The sequence below is a fragment of the Arvicola amphibius genome, chromosome 8 (genome assembly GCF_903992535.2).
Source record: "Arvicola amphibius chromosome 8, mArvAmp1.2, whole genome shotgun sequence".
Lineage (NCBI taxonomy): Eukaryota > Metazoa > Chordata > Mammalia > Rodentia > Cricetidae > Arvicola > Arvicola amphibius.
Window position 1 is genome coordinate 100,771,588 of NC_052054.1, and position 16,895 is coordinate 100,788,482.

General features: G+C 50.4%; 1 protein-coding gene across 1 annotated transcript in view; it reads right to left on the bottom strand.

The window, feature by feature from the left end:
* Nucleotides 1–272: 272 nt before the first annotated feature.
* Ramp1 (receptor activity modifying protein 1) overlaps nucleotides 273–16,895 on the bottom strand; it is a 48,502-nt gene continuing 31,879 nt past the window's right edge. Inside the window, exon 3 of the mRNA XM_038340257.1 lies at nucleotides 273–857. Coding sequence (XP_038196185.1) covers nucleotides 602–857 — 256 coding nt within the window. The 3' untranslated portion in view covers nucleotides 273–601. The remainder of the gene's footprint in view (nucleotides 858–16,895) is intronic.

Here is a 16,895-nt window from a genome sequence, read left to right on the forward strand (position 1 = left end):
CGAGTTCCAGGATGACTAGAACTACACAGAGAAACCCTGTCTTGGAAAAAAAAAAAGAAAGAAAGAAAAATAGAAAGCAGGGACTGTGTAGTGAGGACAAAGACATCAGAGTCGCTTGGGAACCCCTGAGCACACCCAGGGGACCTTTAAGTGTCATCTGGTCAGAGGCCCCATCAGCCAAAGACAGATCTGCAGAGGTGGCTTGATTTTTTTTCTCCCACTCTTTGCCTCCATGTATAGGTGGTTTCCGCCCAAAATTTAGAACACGTCCCAAAGTTTAAGAATACTCTTTTAATCACAAACTATGCATCCGTAATCACATCTATGCAGTCTTGCTTGGAGGTCAGAAAGTCCGCAATAGTGATGAGTATACCAGAGATTTGGCACTTAGATCTCTTTCAGAGGTAAGGAGAAGCATGCCCCCCCACTCCCTTACTAGGGGCCCCCAGCTAGAACATGTTTAGCTTAATGCAGAGCCGCTTGGAAGTCCTGTGCTAACTAGGTTAGAGCAGGATGCACTGTAGGGCCTGCCTCGCTACCAGCCCCTGATGCTGTTGCTGGGCCAGGCCCATGATGCCCAACTCCCCATCGCCCGGGATACCTACACGATGCCCTCTGTATGCTTGCTCCTCCAGACCACCAGAGCAGTCATGAGCAGCGTGACTGTGATGGGGAGCATGATGAAGGGGCAGAGGACGCTGTTGGGAGGGTCTTGAAGTGCTCTTCCAGAGACAGGGCATTGGCTGAAGTAGAGATGGTGGACCATGATGAAGAATTTGTCCACTTCCGGGTTAGGCCAGAAACAGCCAAAAGTGTGTGCCACATACTTGGTGCAGTAAGTGAGCTCCCCATAGCTCCTGTGGGGGAAAAAAAAAAAGAGGCTGTCAGGGACCTGGCCAGTGGCAAAGTAGTCCTTCCCCTCCTCCCAGAGCCCTGGGTCCAGCAGGTAAGGACTCTAGATAGTTCATGGCCAGGCCCAGGTGTGTTTACCAGTAGGTCCCAAGTGCCTGCTATAACCTTAGGCCAAGAGACTGAGGAACTGACAGGCCTCCTGCTCACTCTAGCTTCTGTTGTCAGTCTATCAAATGTCCCCACTAAGCTGACTCAATGACAGTGGGCCATCGATAGGGAAGAAGGGGGCGTGGACAATGATCTGAAGGAGAACTTCCGGCCTAGGCAAAGTCCTCTGACTTCTTTCACATTTGTTTGTTTGTTTGGTGTGTGTGTGTGTGTGTGTGAGAGGGGGGGGGCAGGGAGGGAGGGAGAGAGGTAGGGAGGGAAGGACCTTGTGTATGCGGCACATGGATGTCAGAGGATGACAATGTGGCTGACGGGGTTTGAAGAGGGCCATGGGCTTTACTTCTGCCAGAGATCCTGGAGCCCCGAAGCCCACAATAAGCCAGCTCATTCTAAGCCCCTCTGGGTGTCTTAGGACTCCTTGTCACCCTGGTAAAGGGAGGCAAGGCTCCCTTGGAAGAGTCAGTGAAGGCTGGTTCTGAACAGCTCGTGGTCATGGACTCTTATTAAATGAAGCAGAAGGAATTATTCCCAAGTGATACCTGCCATTGGCGCTCTCCTGAGTCACCTTCCAGGCTAGAACGTGGAGATCAAATATTTTCTTTTCTTTTCTTTTCTTTTTTTTTTTTTTGGTTTTTCGAGACAGGGTTTCCCTGTAGTTTCTAGAGCCTGTCCTGGAACTAGCTCTTGTAGACCAGGCTGGCCTCGAACTCACAGAGATCCGCCTGCCTCTGCCTCCCGAGTGCTGGGATTAAAGGAGTGCGCCAACACCGCCTGGCTCAAATATTTTCTTTTTTGTTTTTTTTTGATTTTTCGAGACAGGGTTTCTCTCTGTGGTTTTGGAGCCTGTCCTGGAACTAGCTCTTGTAGACCAGGCTGGTCTCGAACTCACAGAGATCCGCCTGCCTCTGCCTCCCGAGTGCTAGGATTAAAGGCGTGCACCACCACCGCCCGGCTCAAATATTTTCTTGAAGTGGAGGAAAAAGGATTGGGCTCCACCTGCCTCCCCAACTCACATCCCCACCCCCACCCCCACCCCGATCTCTTCTGTTAGATGACATAAGAAGAAAGGTCTTTACGAGGGCCTGGGGTCAGTGGCTGGCTTAAGGAACTAACAGCCTTACTGGCTCTTTGTAAACATGCCCACGGCAATGGCTGCATTTGCCATCATCCCCTGGGTGCTCATGTGTGCCATATATGGGGCCTGCAGTTTCTGCAGGTGGCCTCATTTGCTCTGGGGTATTCTGAGACTCAAGACCTTGCAGAAGAGGAACTGGAGCTGTATAGGAGGATAAGGACTTGAATGTTGGCGGGTGATGGGGTGAGTGTTACAGGCTGGCCAAAGGGTCGCTGCTTCTCCACTGTCGCCATCTGGCTACAGGGCCTAGATATGGCTGAGTGCTGGACCCTCCTTGTCTGGGTCCAACTCACTTGCTGCAGGGTTTGGAAGCCACAGTGGTCCCACAAGCCACAAGGCTGGCATCGGTTCTTAATGAGATCCAGCCCTGTGGGTGTTCCCAAACTCCTCTCGGGGGAGCAAGCTCCCTCTGCTCCCGTGCATCCACAGTGCAGGGCAAGCAGGCCAGAGAATTACCAGCAACATGGGCACATGTGGCTGAGCATGCAACCTGAGGCCAGAGGCAGGAATGAGTCTCGTGGGAATCTACATGGTGCCTCCTACATACAGTTGCCTCTCAGGAGGCACACTTGCCTGGGGAGACCTGCAGCGCCAACATAGATGAGACAGGTTTCTGCAAATGTGCGCAAACTGAAATGGCATCCCCAGACTAGGAATCAGGGCCTGGATCACTGACAAAGAAGGACCTCAGCCATTCTTAACATGACAGTGGAAAAGAAACTTAGGATCCCCGGTACTCATATAAAACCAGCGGTATGTGCCTGTAAGCCAGCACTGCAGGTGTGGGGGAGGGGCAGACAGGCAGCTCCCTGGGGGCCCAGTGGGCCAGCCGGTGTGGCTGACACTGGAATCTCCAGGTTCAGTGAGAGATCTTATCTCAAAAAATGAAGTGGAGAATGAGAGGAAAGCATTTGGTATTGACCTTTCACCTCCACGTGGGCATACAGGCAAGTATACTGTACCTACATGTGTGCACATGCATATACCAAACACAGATACATACACACACACACACACACACGAGAGAGAGACCCAGAGCGGTTGCCAGTTAGGGTGTGCAAGTGTCACAGTTCTCACTGAACAACTACAAAACCTCACGCTTGCTGGGATCCGCCAGAGCTGGGCAGTTGAGCTCCAAGTCACCTGAGTTTCATGAATGAGCCCAGAACTGTGGCCAAGTGGAGGAAGAAAAGACTACCCAGAGAAAGTGGGGGCCTTGCTCCATGTAGCAAGCTGACAGGGGCACCCAAGCTGGAGCCTGTGTAGAATTGCAGGGGCCTGGCACACTGGCATGCCTGCCGCCTTGCCAGTTTCCCATGAGAAAGGCTCCACAGGATGTCGGTGATAAGGATGGGGGGGGCGGGACCAGGCACAGGGCAGCACACATTTTCCACGTCCTCCTGGGGCAGCAGCAGCCGTTGCCCTCCTGTTGAGGGCCTAGCACCCTGCAGGATGTCCAGCAGAGGTTTTCTCTACAATGGAGGTGGTCAGGAGGCTCTGTAGAGCCTTCCACCCCACTTCATCTCCTGGCCCCGGACCGCCAGGCAGAGCGCAGCGTTGGAGATGCTGTGGCTGAGGGCACAGGCTCATCCAAACCATGGCTGACGATGACAGAGGCCGCTCCTATTCCTTGGTGAGTCTGGCAGCAGGGATCTGTTCTGTGACAGCTGGGGAGCTTCACAGGGTGACACAGGCAGCCAGGTGTTGTGTAGCAATTTCCTCTAAAGCTAGAAGCTCATTGAGACACAGGAAGTTCAGGGCGGGAGAGACGATGGGTCAGTAGTGATAGCTTAGTAGTTAAGAGCATCTGTTGCTCTTACGGGGGGGACTCAGGTTCTCTTCTCAACCCCCACGTGGTGGCTCACAGCCATTTGTAACCCTAGTTCCAGCGGATCTGGTGTCCTCTTCTGACCTCCATGGGCACCGCATGCATGTGGCACACTGACATACATGAAGGCAAAACCCCCATACATGTAAAATAAATACAATCTTAAAAAAAAGTTTTCTGGAGGCAGGTGGATCTCTGTGAGTTCAAGGTCAGCTTGGTGACCAAGGCAAGTTTTGAAGCCAGCCAGGGTCAGCCAGGGCCAGCCACAAAGAAAGACCCTGTCTCAAAAAAAGGGGGGGGGGCACAGGAAGTTCCTGAAACTGATCCGTGCATTAGGTCTCTCTTTCCCCAAGCTTATATAAGCTATAATGCCTGCTGAGGAGACCCCACCAGGCTCAGATCAGCCGAACTTCCTAGAAGACACTCTCTGAGCTGTCAAGTTGCCTCCGAGTCAGGCAGAGACCTCCAAGGCTCTAGCCTTCATAAGCCATCACCTCTGCTGAGGTGGGCTCTTGGTAACGTGGCTGCTTTAGTCATCCCTGCTCCTGAAATAGCCTTTCACCTGCAGGCTTCTATGTAGCCCATATAAACTTTTACACCCACCAAGCTGGACTTCGGAGCTAGCCTTACTTACTTTAGTCTGTTGTTGGCTTCCCATCTGGGGTGAGTAGATGCTTTTATAGTTTCTCCTAAGGAATGGTGTTATTAGACAATGTTTGTATAGTCTATCTTAAGGAATAGCGTCATGGGACAATAGGGAACAACTGGAGGCTGAGGACCACCCTGGGGACTGCCCTTCAGTGCCTGAATCCTTCCCTGAACACAGCAATGACAGTCCAATCTGCAGGGGGATCTAAAGCCTATGGGGCGCTAAAGGTGCCCACCACAACAAGAAATCCTTGACCTAGCTCAATCAACTCTTGACAGAAAGACAGGAGCGCCACCTAGCAGACTGCCAGAGAGGGCTTGCCTCTTTCCAGATACAGGTTTTTTTTTTTTTTTTTTTTCCTCGACTTCCACCACACAGGAGCTCTCAGTAGTAAGCTGAAAACTGTGAGGCCTTTTGCGTTTAATAGCAAGAACGGAAGGAGAGACGACCTAGACGGATGATGAGATGATGAAGCTGTGGTATAGAGCTTTTTGGAGCTGGTTCTAATCGGGAAGTGGGTGGGACCTTGTGGCATCTCCTCAGGTCAGGGATTAGGACGGTCTCATGAGAGGGTGGCTACAAGAGCCGGAGCTAGACCACCAGGCTTCTGACTTTCTGTCTGGCAATGGCGGCACTTGCTTCTGAACCCTACCATTGTCGTTTGCCACAGGGCCCTCGCCAGAGCCTCCAAAGCTATGAGCTACCTAGCCTACCTCAGAGTTTCATCATGGTAAGGCAAAGCAAGCGGTTTACAATGGCCAGGACAATAAAGGGTCTAGCAAGAAAGGAAGGGACTCTATATAAAACCAATGGGGGACTCCCCCAGAGCTGGAAACCTAGAGAGTCTCAAGGTTCTAGGTGTGGTGCGTAGGCTCGTCAATCCAGCACTTGGGAGGCAGAGGAAGGAGAATTGTGAACCCCAGGCCAGCCTAGAATAAATACATAGTGAGACCTCAAAATGGGGTGGAGGGAGAAGCAGGAAGAGGAAGGGGAGGAGGAGGAAGAAGCCATGGTGAGGAAGACCGCAGGGGTTAGAAGGCGTCAAAGATTACACTTCCGAACACTTGCTGCTCTTTCAGAGGACTGGGATCCGATTCCCAGCACCACACGCCGGTTCACAATCATCATTTACTCGACGCCAGCCATACATATGATGTACCTTCCTACACGCAGGCAAAACAGTCATGCCTAAGATACAAATAAGTTAAACTAATTTTTAAAAGACCATCCTTTGACTGCTGCTCAGCCTCAGACTGCGTGCGTGGCTGGAGGAGGAGTTGGTGAGGTGGACGACAGGAGGGAAGAAATTACACAAACTGAAATGCAAAGAGGAAAAAGAAGAGAGGGCATTGCAGAGGGAGCCAAGAGCTGTGGGCACCTCATACTGCCATGTGTGATGTCAGCTGCAGCTTGCTAGTCAGTCCTAGAGGCAGGAGGGGAAGGCAACAGAGGAGAGAGTTGTTAAGATAATGACCGGAGGAGTGTCCCAAATGAATGAAAGGTGTTAAATTAAAAAACAAAACTCAAGGCCAGAGAGTCCCAGGCTGGACTCAAAACAAAGCAGCAACCTGTAGGCAACGTTTTCCCTTGGGACCAGGATCAGTTCTATTCCACCAGCCACTTCCCAAATAACCACTCAGAGACTTAATATTAATTATAAATGCTTGACCAATAGCTTAGGCTTATCAACAGCCAGCTCTTACAACTTAAATTAGCCCGTTTCTATTAATCTATGTGCTGCTCCAAGGCTCGTTTAACTCATCTATGAACTTCCCATGTAGCTTCTTCCTTCTCTGGTTTGAGACTCTCCAGACTCCGCCCTTCTTTTTCCCAGCATTCTCTCTGCCCCGAAAATCCTGCCTAGCCATTGGCTAGTCAGCTTTTTATTAACAATGAGAGCAACACATTTTCACAATGCACAAAAGGATTATTCCACAGCAACAACCAGCAAATACACAGAGACTATCAAACACGCATCGAAGCCTGAATGCCTGAAAAAAAAGAGTCTCAGGCATTAATACACACAGAGGACTAGAAATGCCTATAGTAATAAATGCTGACTTCCCTCCAGGGACAGGCAAGTCAGAGACCCCCCTGTGCTGAGTAAGTCACACTGCTGGTAGTCCAGAAGCCAACACCCACCACCCAACAAATACAAAAAATTTGAAGATATCCTTCAAATATCGGGATAAAAGAAGGATTTATTTTTTAAACAACAAAAGCAGCCAACAGAGTTCGCAGACCTGTGTGCACCTCAAGGAAGGTTAAAGAAAATTCTTTGGTCAAAAGATAAACCAAGGGAGAAGTTGGATTCCTACAAAAAAGTGAAAAGCCCAAAAATGGTGGCAAAAAAAAAAAATAGATTTTCTTACTTGAATCTAGAAAGTGTCTAAATGGAGCAAAGGTTATAAACCAGCCCTAAGGAGAGCCTTTGGGCATCTAAGAGGCTTTGTTGGCAAAAGTGGGGGCTTTGCCAAATTTTGGCTTGTCATGTGGCCTGTAAATTGCTAGGCCAGTGTGTGACACCCCCCCCCCCCCCGTTGCCTCACCTCTGTGTCACTACCCACCCTGCCCAGGGACTCTCCCAGCTCACATTAGAGGCCATGAGAATGAGAGATGGGGAAGGAGCGAGTGGCCTATCCCTACGACCACTGGCCCTGGGTATGTGGTCTTTCCAAGCAAGCGAAAGACTCATGGTTCAGAGAACAGGAGTTGGAAAAGCTGTAGGAAGTTAGGGGCAGCCTGGATCTCATCATGAAAGATTCACACACACAAGCAAGTATTAAATATATCCTATTTAAAGTCAAAGGCCACATTTGGATCTGACCTTGGTCAACTGGGTATTAGTGACGTAGACTGTCCTTGTTCACCCAGACATAGTTTTGGTGACAAATCACCCAGAACAAGGTCCTCTGTAGCCTGGGGATGTCTCTGGCAGGAGGTGCCTTCTCTTCCTCAGCTGACCAGAACAGTTAGGAGTCCCTGTTTCTGGAAGCCGAGTTACCACAGACTATATACCAAGGCTGCATGAGGCTGAGTGTGTGGCCCTGCTATTCTGGGACCTGGACTCTCTCCCTGATACCTTAGCCTTCTAGATTGAAGCCACCTACGTCTAAAAATATCTGTGATGTGGGGATGGCTGCCCGCTGCATCTCATTTGTTTATGCAGAAGTGACAGCTGAGGCTTTCAGTAACTATTGTGCTTGTTCTATCAGCGAGATGAGATAAAAGAATTCCCCTTGGAGGGCAGACGTGCCTCCGCTGAAAAAACACAGAGATTGCTACAGGACTCAAAATAGTCACGAAGCGTGCTCTGGCTCTAACTCCCTAATTTTCAGTTCTCATGTAACCAAATAATTATCCTTTTTTGGCTAGGACTCGCTATTCTGAGCCCCTAAGCAAACTTTGCTTGGAATGTTTCTGAGCACGACAGTGGGAGTTTTCCAGACCTCTGGGTCTCAAGCCATGACTTTGGGCCCCGTGGTTCATGACTTCTGACTCGCTGACCAGAGATGCACACAGAGAGTCTGCACGTCTGGGGACATCTTAACGTTGCAGTTGTTCCTCTTCTGACCCTTAACAGCCCTTAACAGCAAGTATCTGAGCCTGTGTCCTGCCACCTACTACCCGGGTTTGTGTGCTAGCTTTACCTCTTAGCAACCCTAAAGACTTCATCTTCTATGTTAATGCCCTAATAGCCTCACCTTAACATGAAGAACAGCCCCCTGCCCTGGTGACTGGACAGATCCAATTGCATGAGGTAGGGCCTGAGAGAATGGATCCCCCATAGCCACAGGTTTTCTCTTTGCTTCTTCCTTGTCAACTATTAGAGGTTAAGGGCTCACTGTGTCTGCTTCGTGTCCTATAAACTCTTGACAAAGCTGAGTGACACAGAGTCTCTAACTCCTCAGAAACTCCAAGGAGAAACCCTTGTGACTTGGTTCCCGGTCTTGGCACCAGCCTTTGCTGCTGTCCCCTAGGAGAGTCACAGCCTGGAGGCTCTGGCAGCTTCTGACATTGTTGGGGCAGCGTGCTACGCTTCCCACCCCCAGCTGACCCACTTGGGGCTAGCCTCAAGAGCCTGGCAAGATGCCAGCTGTCATGGGTTGAGGGGGTGGGAGTCTGCAAACATGCAGGCAGGGAGTCCCATGGCTGGCTGGTTGCATATTTCTTCTATAAGTAGAAATGATTAATAAGCATTTTAGAAGTACCCAGCCTTGCTTAAGCAAAAAGAAAGGAACCCAGGTGTGGAGGGACACCTGTAATTCCAACACTCAAGAGACCAGGAAAGGGGGGATCACAAATTTAAAGCCACCCTACACTACATAGGAATACCTTACCTTAAAAACATGACATATAGCATGGGTTCCATCTCAAGTACTGCATGAACTGATCCTTGTTGTGCCTACCTGTAATCCAGTACTTGGGAAGCACAGGCAGGAGGATCAGGAGTTCAAGGTCACCCTTGGGTACCTAGTGAGTTTGAGGCCAGCCTGGGCTACATGAGAATCTATCTCAAAACAAAGCAAAATGTACGAGATGTGGACGAAGGCAATAAGAGCAGGTGTACAATTGAGGTCAGGATCACGAAAAGCAGAAACCGGCACACTGTAAAGGCACTTGGAGGGGCCCTTAGTATGAAGACAACTTTTCAGGAGGGATTCTGGGATGCTGTGGGGTACATCTTTATGTGAAGATGCTGAACAAAGGAAGTGGATTGGTCCACATGGCAGCCTAAAGTCTGCAGTCCTGGTAGAGTGTCCTTGCAGGAGAGCCATCTTCTAGGGTTCCTCCTAAGGAAGAGGCAGTAGGTTATGGTTGTCTGCAGTTAGCATGCATTATTTTCATGGTTCCCCAGAAGTTTATTTTAGGAGGAAACTCCATCTGAGGCCACTGCATTTCTAGCCAATGCCTCATTTCTGGGACAGCAGGAGGTGGGCGGTGGCATACCACATGGGACAGCCTCCTTCCTGCTTCCCCGAAACAGAAGGTCTCAGTGGCCTCCTGGGCATTGTGGGGACTAGGGTTGCCTGGGATGGGCAGTGGAGGGTACTGTAGGTAAGGGGTGAACTGTGGAGGCCCCCTCTCCACAGAACTCCTTTTTTCTCTGTCCTTTCCCTAGACACCCTCAAACAGGAGTTCCTTCCCAGTGCCCATGCATCCCAAGCTAAGGCATCTGGGTCCTGGGCGGCCACAACCGACGACTATGACCCTCACTTTCAGCTGGGCTCTGATCCACTTTAGATCTCTCAGCTCTCCTTTCCTCACTGTTGTGACCGAGCCAGCAAAATTCTACTCTTACTTAACCTGTTCAAAACAATCACCTTACAAGCAGAGGAGAACAAAAGCAGAGGGGCCAGGCGGGTAGGAAAGCAGGCATGGGGGCTGCTGCAGGGCAGCGATGGCAGTGCAGAGCAGACACAGGCAAAGGGGCATTTACAGCACCAGGGCCTGTAAATGCCAGTGCACGCACCTGTGTGTGTGTGTGTGTGTGTGTGTGTGTGTTGGGAATTGGAGGCTGGGGTTCTGACAGACATATGTACATCTTCCCATCTTCACAGAAGAGGGGCCTTAGCATGCCTCCATAGTTTAGCTCAAACGTCGTGCGAAATGAATACAAAATCAGTGCCCTTGTGATTCTACAACAATCAACAATCTTGTCAGAAGCTCCCAGATCCATATTAGGCAACAGAGAAAAAGTCAACAAATTCCCAAAGTAAAAGTCATAGGACAATATTCCTTGGCTCCAATATTAAAAACTAAAATGTTGCTGGGCTTGGTGGTGCTAGCCTTTAGTCCCAGCACTAGGGAGGTAGAGGCAGGCGGATCTCTGTGAGTGCAAGACCAGCCTGGACTACATAGCAAGTTCCACGACAGGACAGCTAGGGCTATTACACAAAGAAACCCTGTCTCAAAACCCAAAAACCAACCAAACAAACAATAAACTCACAAGAAACACAAACAAAAACCTAAAACGCTACCAAGAAAAGGTTAATTTTAAAGAATGCAGTCTCTAGAAATGAAAGGTACCAAGTAGTTTGAGGGTCAACCAAGTTTGAGGTTCACCCAAGAGTTAAACCATTCATTACAGCCAGCTATGGAAATACAACAATATTTCATGCATGTAAAAGTTAATGAAATCAGCTCCAAAGTGAACTCTGAGAAAATGTGTAGTTGCAAATTATTATTGTGATATGAATACAAAATTAATCACAAAGCCAGGAATAGGCTGGAGAGATGGCTCAGGGGTTAAGAGCATTGCCTGCTCTTCCAAAGGTCCTGAGTTCAATTCCCAGCAACCACATGGTGGCTCACAACCATCTGTAATAAGGTTTGGTGCCCTCTTCTGGCCTACAGGAATACATGCAGGCAGAATATTGTATACATAATAAATATTTTAGCCGGGCGGTGGTGGCGCACGCCTTTAATCCCAGCACTCGGGAGGCAGAGGCAGGTGGATCTCTGTGAGTTTGAGACCAGCCTGGTCTACAAGAGCTAGTTCCAGGACAGGCTCCAAAGCCACAGAGAAACCCTGTCTCGAAAAACCAAAAAAAAAAAAAAAAAAAAAAAAAAAAAAAAAAAAAAAGCCAGGAATAGTGACACTGACCACCCCTGTCGACCCTTGTAACCCAGTACTCAGAAGGCTGAGGCAGAAGGGTCACGGGGAATTGGAGGCCAGCCTTGGCTACCTAGTGAGTTCATATATGGAGACCTTGTACTAAAGGAAATTACCAAGTGAGTATTCAAAATTTTTAAAAAGGGCCTGTGAGATGGCTCAGCGGGGGGAAGTCCCTTGCTATGGAAGCCTGGTGACCTGGGTTCAATTCCTGGAACCTGTGCAAAGAGAAAACGATGCCACAAGGCTGTCCGCTGACCCCCACACACATGCCATGGCATTTGGATTTCTCCTCCCCCAGCAATCATGCACCGCTGTGTGCATGTGTGCATTTAAAACCATTAATGGGCCAGGCAGAGGTGGTGCACACCTTTCATCCCAGCACTAGGTGGGCAGAGGCAGGCAGATCTCTGTGAGTTCGAGAACAGTGTGGGCTGCAGAACAAGTTCCAGGATAGTAAGGGCTGTTATACAGAGAAACCCTGCCTTGAAAACCAAAGAAAAAGAGAAAGAAAGAAAAAGAAAGATAGAAAGAAAGAGATAACAAAAATATGTTAATGACCATTTAAATCTAACTTACTGATGCATTAAATACAATAACATGGATAAGAAAATTTAAAAGCTGATTCTTTAAAATAGCTACAATAGCTGGGCATGGTGTCTCACGCCTTTAGTCCCAGCACTGGGGAGACAGGGACAGGTGAATCTCTGAGTTCGAGACAAGTCTGGTATACACAGTGAGTTCCCAGACAGCTGTGGCTACACAAAGAAACTGTCTAGAAAAACAAAACAAAACAGAAAGCTACAACCAAACAAGCATGCTTCTGAAGGGTTCCATCTAAGGTGGGAAAAAGAGCAGAAAACACTGACTACAAAACCAGCAAGTCAAGTAGAGAAAGTACCAGATTAACATGTAAATAATGTATGTGTGCTGGGCTTGGTGGAACACACCTATAATCCCTGCGTTCCAGGTGGAGAACAAGTGGGTCTCTCTAAGTTTGACGCCTGTCTGGTCTACATTATAAAACCTCATCTCAAAAAATAAACAAATAAAAAGCCAAGAAAGAAAGGAAGAACAAAGGGGTGCAGAAGGCCCCTGCCAAGTGCCCATACGCTCCATCTAGCTGTGCAGAAACATACAGAACATAACATCCGGCGTTACATCTGCCATCACAAAAGTCACTTCAACATGTCAAGGTGAATAAATAGCATTTGATGCCGAGAAGCTTTTGATAAAACTCATTTCTTCTTATTACTCTGAGACAGAGTCTTGTTATGTAGTCCAGGCTGGCGTCAAACTCATGGTCTTCCTACCTGGCCATGCACGCCACCCTAGCCAACACTTATTCCTGAGACTTCCTCTCTCCGTGAAGAGACCCTTTCCCTCAGCCAGCACCTGCTTCCTCGTGGGGTCGGGAACCATCCCATCGGTCAGGAAGAAGCTCATCCTTCTGAAGCACTTAGGCCCAGGTACCTTCTGAATGGTGGTTTCTGCCTTTGGTGACAGAGCGTCTACCCAAGATTCCAAAAATAGCCATAGGGACTTTCTGCGGTGGGCAGAGGCTGCTTCTCCAATTTGCCAAAAGTCCTGATGTCCTCAGTGCAGTCAGGAATGGAGTGAACAGCCAGGGCTACCTGAGCAATCTGCACAGCTCTCCACTCCAGCACAGGAGAGCACAGCCTACCCAGTCTACTGATGGTGTTCAGACAAGCCAGGGAGCTGCCCAGGGCTGCAGGAGGCAGCAGACAACAGAACCCCTTTTCCCTAGATACTGGGTAGACACATGAGGAAGTCTTGCTAATTGTTGGATTAAAGCGCTTCAACCCTTTCCTAGGCTAGGGAAATGTGTGCTGGGCTGGTGGGATCTGCGCTGGCTGTGCGTCTTTCCGAGATTCTCATCGGGAGACCGATCCACTGGGATGTGCAGTGGGAGCAGGGAGGAGACGGACACTCTACAAGTGATCCCTCCCTGTGTTGGGCTACCCAGAGGAGCGCTGACTATCAAGCGGTCCCCGTGCTTTTGCCAGCCTGAGTGTTCTACTAACCGTGTGGCTGGCCAATGAATCCTTTAAGATGACATTCTCCAGAGCCGTATAAAAGAGCAAAGCCGTTTCCCATGCAGGCCAAGGGATTTGCCAGCTTGGGCATTGTACAAGACATGGCAGCTTGGGTAAGGTTCCAAGACCCTGGGACCAGTAGCGAGCAAACAGCACTAGAGTAGCGCAGAGCCTCTACAGTCGGAAGTCGCTTGCCTCACACATGCGCACGCGGCACTGGCTGATCGCTGTTGGGCACCTCTTTTTTCGAGAAATCAAGAAATGGGACAAAACACAAACGAAGGAACTCTGGAAGGGTCCTAGTGGCAAAAGGGGGACTCCCTGCTGGGTCATGGGTGCCCCCACACAAGCCCTTGAGAGCAGTGACGAGAATGGTGTCTGTGCCCACCAGAGGGCACCATTCTGACTGTCAGGTTTGGACATAGGAGCCCAGGGGAAGTCTGGAATTTCTGTGAGCACCTGGTCTGCAGACGTGAGTCCCTAACTCACCAACCTGTGGGAAATGCAGCCTGCACTCTGCAGATTCAGAGCTGGAAATGTCTCTTTGATCCCAGGGGAGGGAAGATCTGAGGACAGGGAGAAAGTGGGAGACATCAGAGGCACACGTGTTCCTCAGTGGAGTGATTTGACCCATCCCTGCTGTCTGCCAGCTCTGCCCAGGGGTCACATTGTTTGGAGGAAGGCTGTCCCTCTTCCAAGGACCTTGGGCTTGCTCAGTTAACAGTTTGCTGTCCTCCACCTCTGAGAGTGATGTCATCTGTGACTGCTGAGCTGAGATGGAATTGCCACTCTGGCATACTCATCTGGGATGATGACCCCAGGGCTAAGTGGGACACTACTGAGCAGAGTCTGTGAGGGCCCACACTGTCCCCAGCCCAGCCAAGGGGGTACTACAATCCAGAGATCCTGCATTTTGCTCTTCCATCTCTGGAGACTGGGACATGGATTGTGTAAGGAGGGAAGTATAGTACAATGCTATCACACATTCACTCTGAGCCAAGGCCTGGGGCTCCTCTAGCCACAGGGCAGTTGTAGCTCAAACACTTACTCCTTGATGACCTGCCAGGCTTCCTCAGCAAGGTCCAGCCTGGAAAGAATCAGGTCTAGGAGGCAAGGACCAGAGGGGCTGTGCAGGCTCCAAGGCAACAGGGATGTGGAGCAGGGTGGATGCCAGGAACGGGGAGGGTTGCTGAGGCCCAGGCAGGCCAGGCCACATAGCCTCCACCACTTGGGACTGGTGGCTACCTCATGACAACTAAAGACATATGAAATGGGGCTCACTTGAGACGGGGTTCAATCTCTTATACCCTCGTGGCTGGCTTGTTCACACATCAGATTCCTGAGATGGTTAAGGCTTGCCTTTCAGAGGGCAGAGAACCATGGTACCTGCTATCACAGCGAGCTCACTCCTCACCCAGCCTTGGGTTTGAAAATGTATGTGTTCCTGCTATAAACCCGGGTACTCGCTGAGGAGACCTATAGAGAGATCATAGAGGGCCAGTGCAGAACCCTCTTCTACCCATGCGGCTGCTTCCTCTGTCCCCCAAGAAGCCTCTTCTGTTCTGGCACCTTATCCCCCTCTCCTTCTTCCCCCACCAATCCCACTTTTAAGGCTCCAGGCCAGGAAGGAGTCTGGGTGGCTCTACCCAGGCTCGGCGGAAGAGAAAGTTTCTAAATCCATCACTGGCCCCACGTGCAGCTGGCTCAGGCACAGATGCAGGCCACAGCTGCCAAGCCTGCTCCCCATGGAGAGGCCCCACCAGGAGGGTGGGCACAGTGCCACCTCTGAGAACAGGCCTGGTCAGGAACCAGCTCTTGGGGCAGTGTGATGAAGCAGTGTTAAAATTCAGCCAGCGTCCAAGGCAAAGTTGCAGACTTCTTTGCCAGCAGGGTCTGGACAGGGGGCTGGCTATTCTATGCCAGTGAGTCCAGTCCTGGGGGCTGAGGACACAGGGCACAGCGGCTGACTACTGAATTCCTGTGACTGGGCACATGTGCCTTCCCTGTGGCCCGGGTGCAATCTCCCACAGTGAGTGAAGGGAGCCCCTCGTGGGGACCCTCTGTCTAGATAAGCGAAGATGACTTTGAGTCCAGCTGAGTGGGGGTAGGGAGCAGGGTCTGTACTCAGGCTGGGTGAGGCCCAACAGCTCCCACACTCTTGGAGACATGCATGTGTCCAAGCCTGGGATTAGGCGTGACAGCCGGGATGCTATATTTGGATGCTGCCATCCAGGGCTGTTGTCCTTACGAAGCACGCAATGGTGGCTGGGAGGAGGGGGCAGGCTCCTCCAGTCTACCCTCTATCCCTGCTTCCAGGCAGCCATCCAAAGCTTGGCTCTTTTCATTCCCTTTCTTCCCAAGAAAGCCAACATCTTCCTGCAGCCAGTGGGTATCTGCAGGGCTTCCTGAATGTGCCACTGAACTGTCCTCCCTGCCGTACCCCATGCAGGGACAACCCATCCCACAGGTCACCAACTCTCTGTCCCCGGGGCCAATTCTGTACCTCCTGTCCTAACCCAACTTCTTTGAGGGATTAGAGAAATCCTGAGTGTGTGTGTGTGTGTGTGTGTGTGTGTGTGTGTGTGTGTGTGTGTTGGGGGGGTGATGGGAAGGCTCTGGAAGGACATTCTACTGCAGTGTCCACTCTCAATGTGACTTTGAGATAGCAAGTTACTATTCACAAAGCCTCAGTGTTTGCAGCTTTAAATGGGTTCAGAGGCCACTGGTTGTCAGCCGCCTGTACTGACAACCTCCAGGGAGGGGTCCTGCTTCCTGGGTACCCCTCCCCTATGTCTCTGGTTTTATGCTACTTGTGATGCAGTCTTTCACCTCTTGCTAACTCACTGAGTTCCCGAGACATGCCAGCAGGTGAGACCATTTGTCCCAGGATTCTGTATAGAGCCTGGTACTGCACCAGCTGCCACAGATGTGAGAAGCTTCATTGTCAGGTGTGTAAGATACCAGACCGGTTCAAAGGACATAAAGAAGGGACTTGCTTGGGCTCTGCTCCAAGGACATAAACCGGGCAGCTGGGCTATCCCAGTAGAACAGGATGTGCAGCAAGAGTTGTCAGGGCCTAACGTGATAACTGAGATACCGAGGTAGAAACCTACGGGTGCTCACTGTCCCCGCAGTGACTAGTTCGATAGAGGGATTGTCCTTGACTCTGGTTGAGATTTGGGGACATAAGACAGGGAGGGAGTTGTCTCAGAGAGAAACAGGAAGGGACTGGAGGTTAAAGCCCCTAGAAGAAGGGGCATTAGCTGTGGTTTCTCTGTGGCCTCTCACTTCCTGTCTTGATCTTGATCCAGACAGGAGGCTGGGTCAGCCTGGTGGAGTGGGCTGGAAGTTGGTTAGGAGTGATGGGCTCCATCCTCACCCACTGTTGGGTCAGATCCCAAGGAAGTATATGAGGAGTAGAGGATATGGCTCGGGGGGGGGGGCAAAGAAGGCCCTGTCCTGCTTAGTTTTTGGGACCAGCACCATCGGCTCTGTGCCTGCCACATCCCCAGCAAGTAGCTGCTGAGTTGAGTCAAGCATCCATCTCTAAAGCCCTCTCAGGTACCCAGACCCTCACCTTACTTATCAGA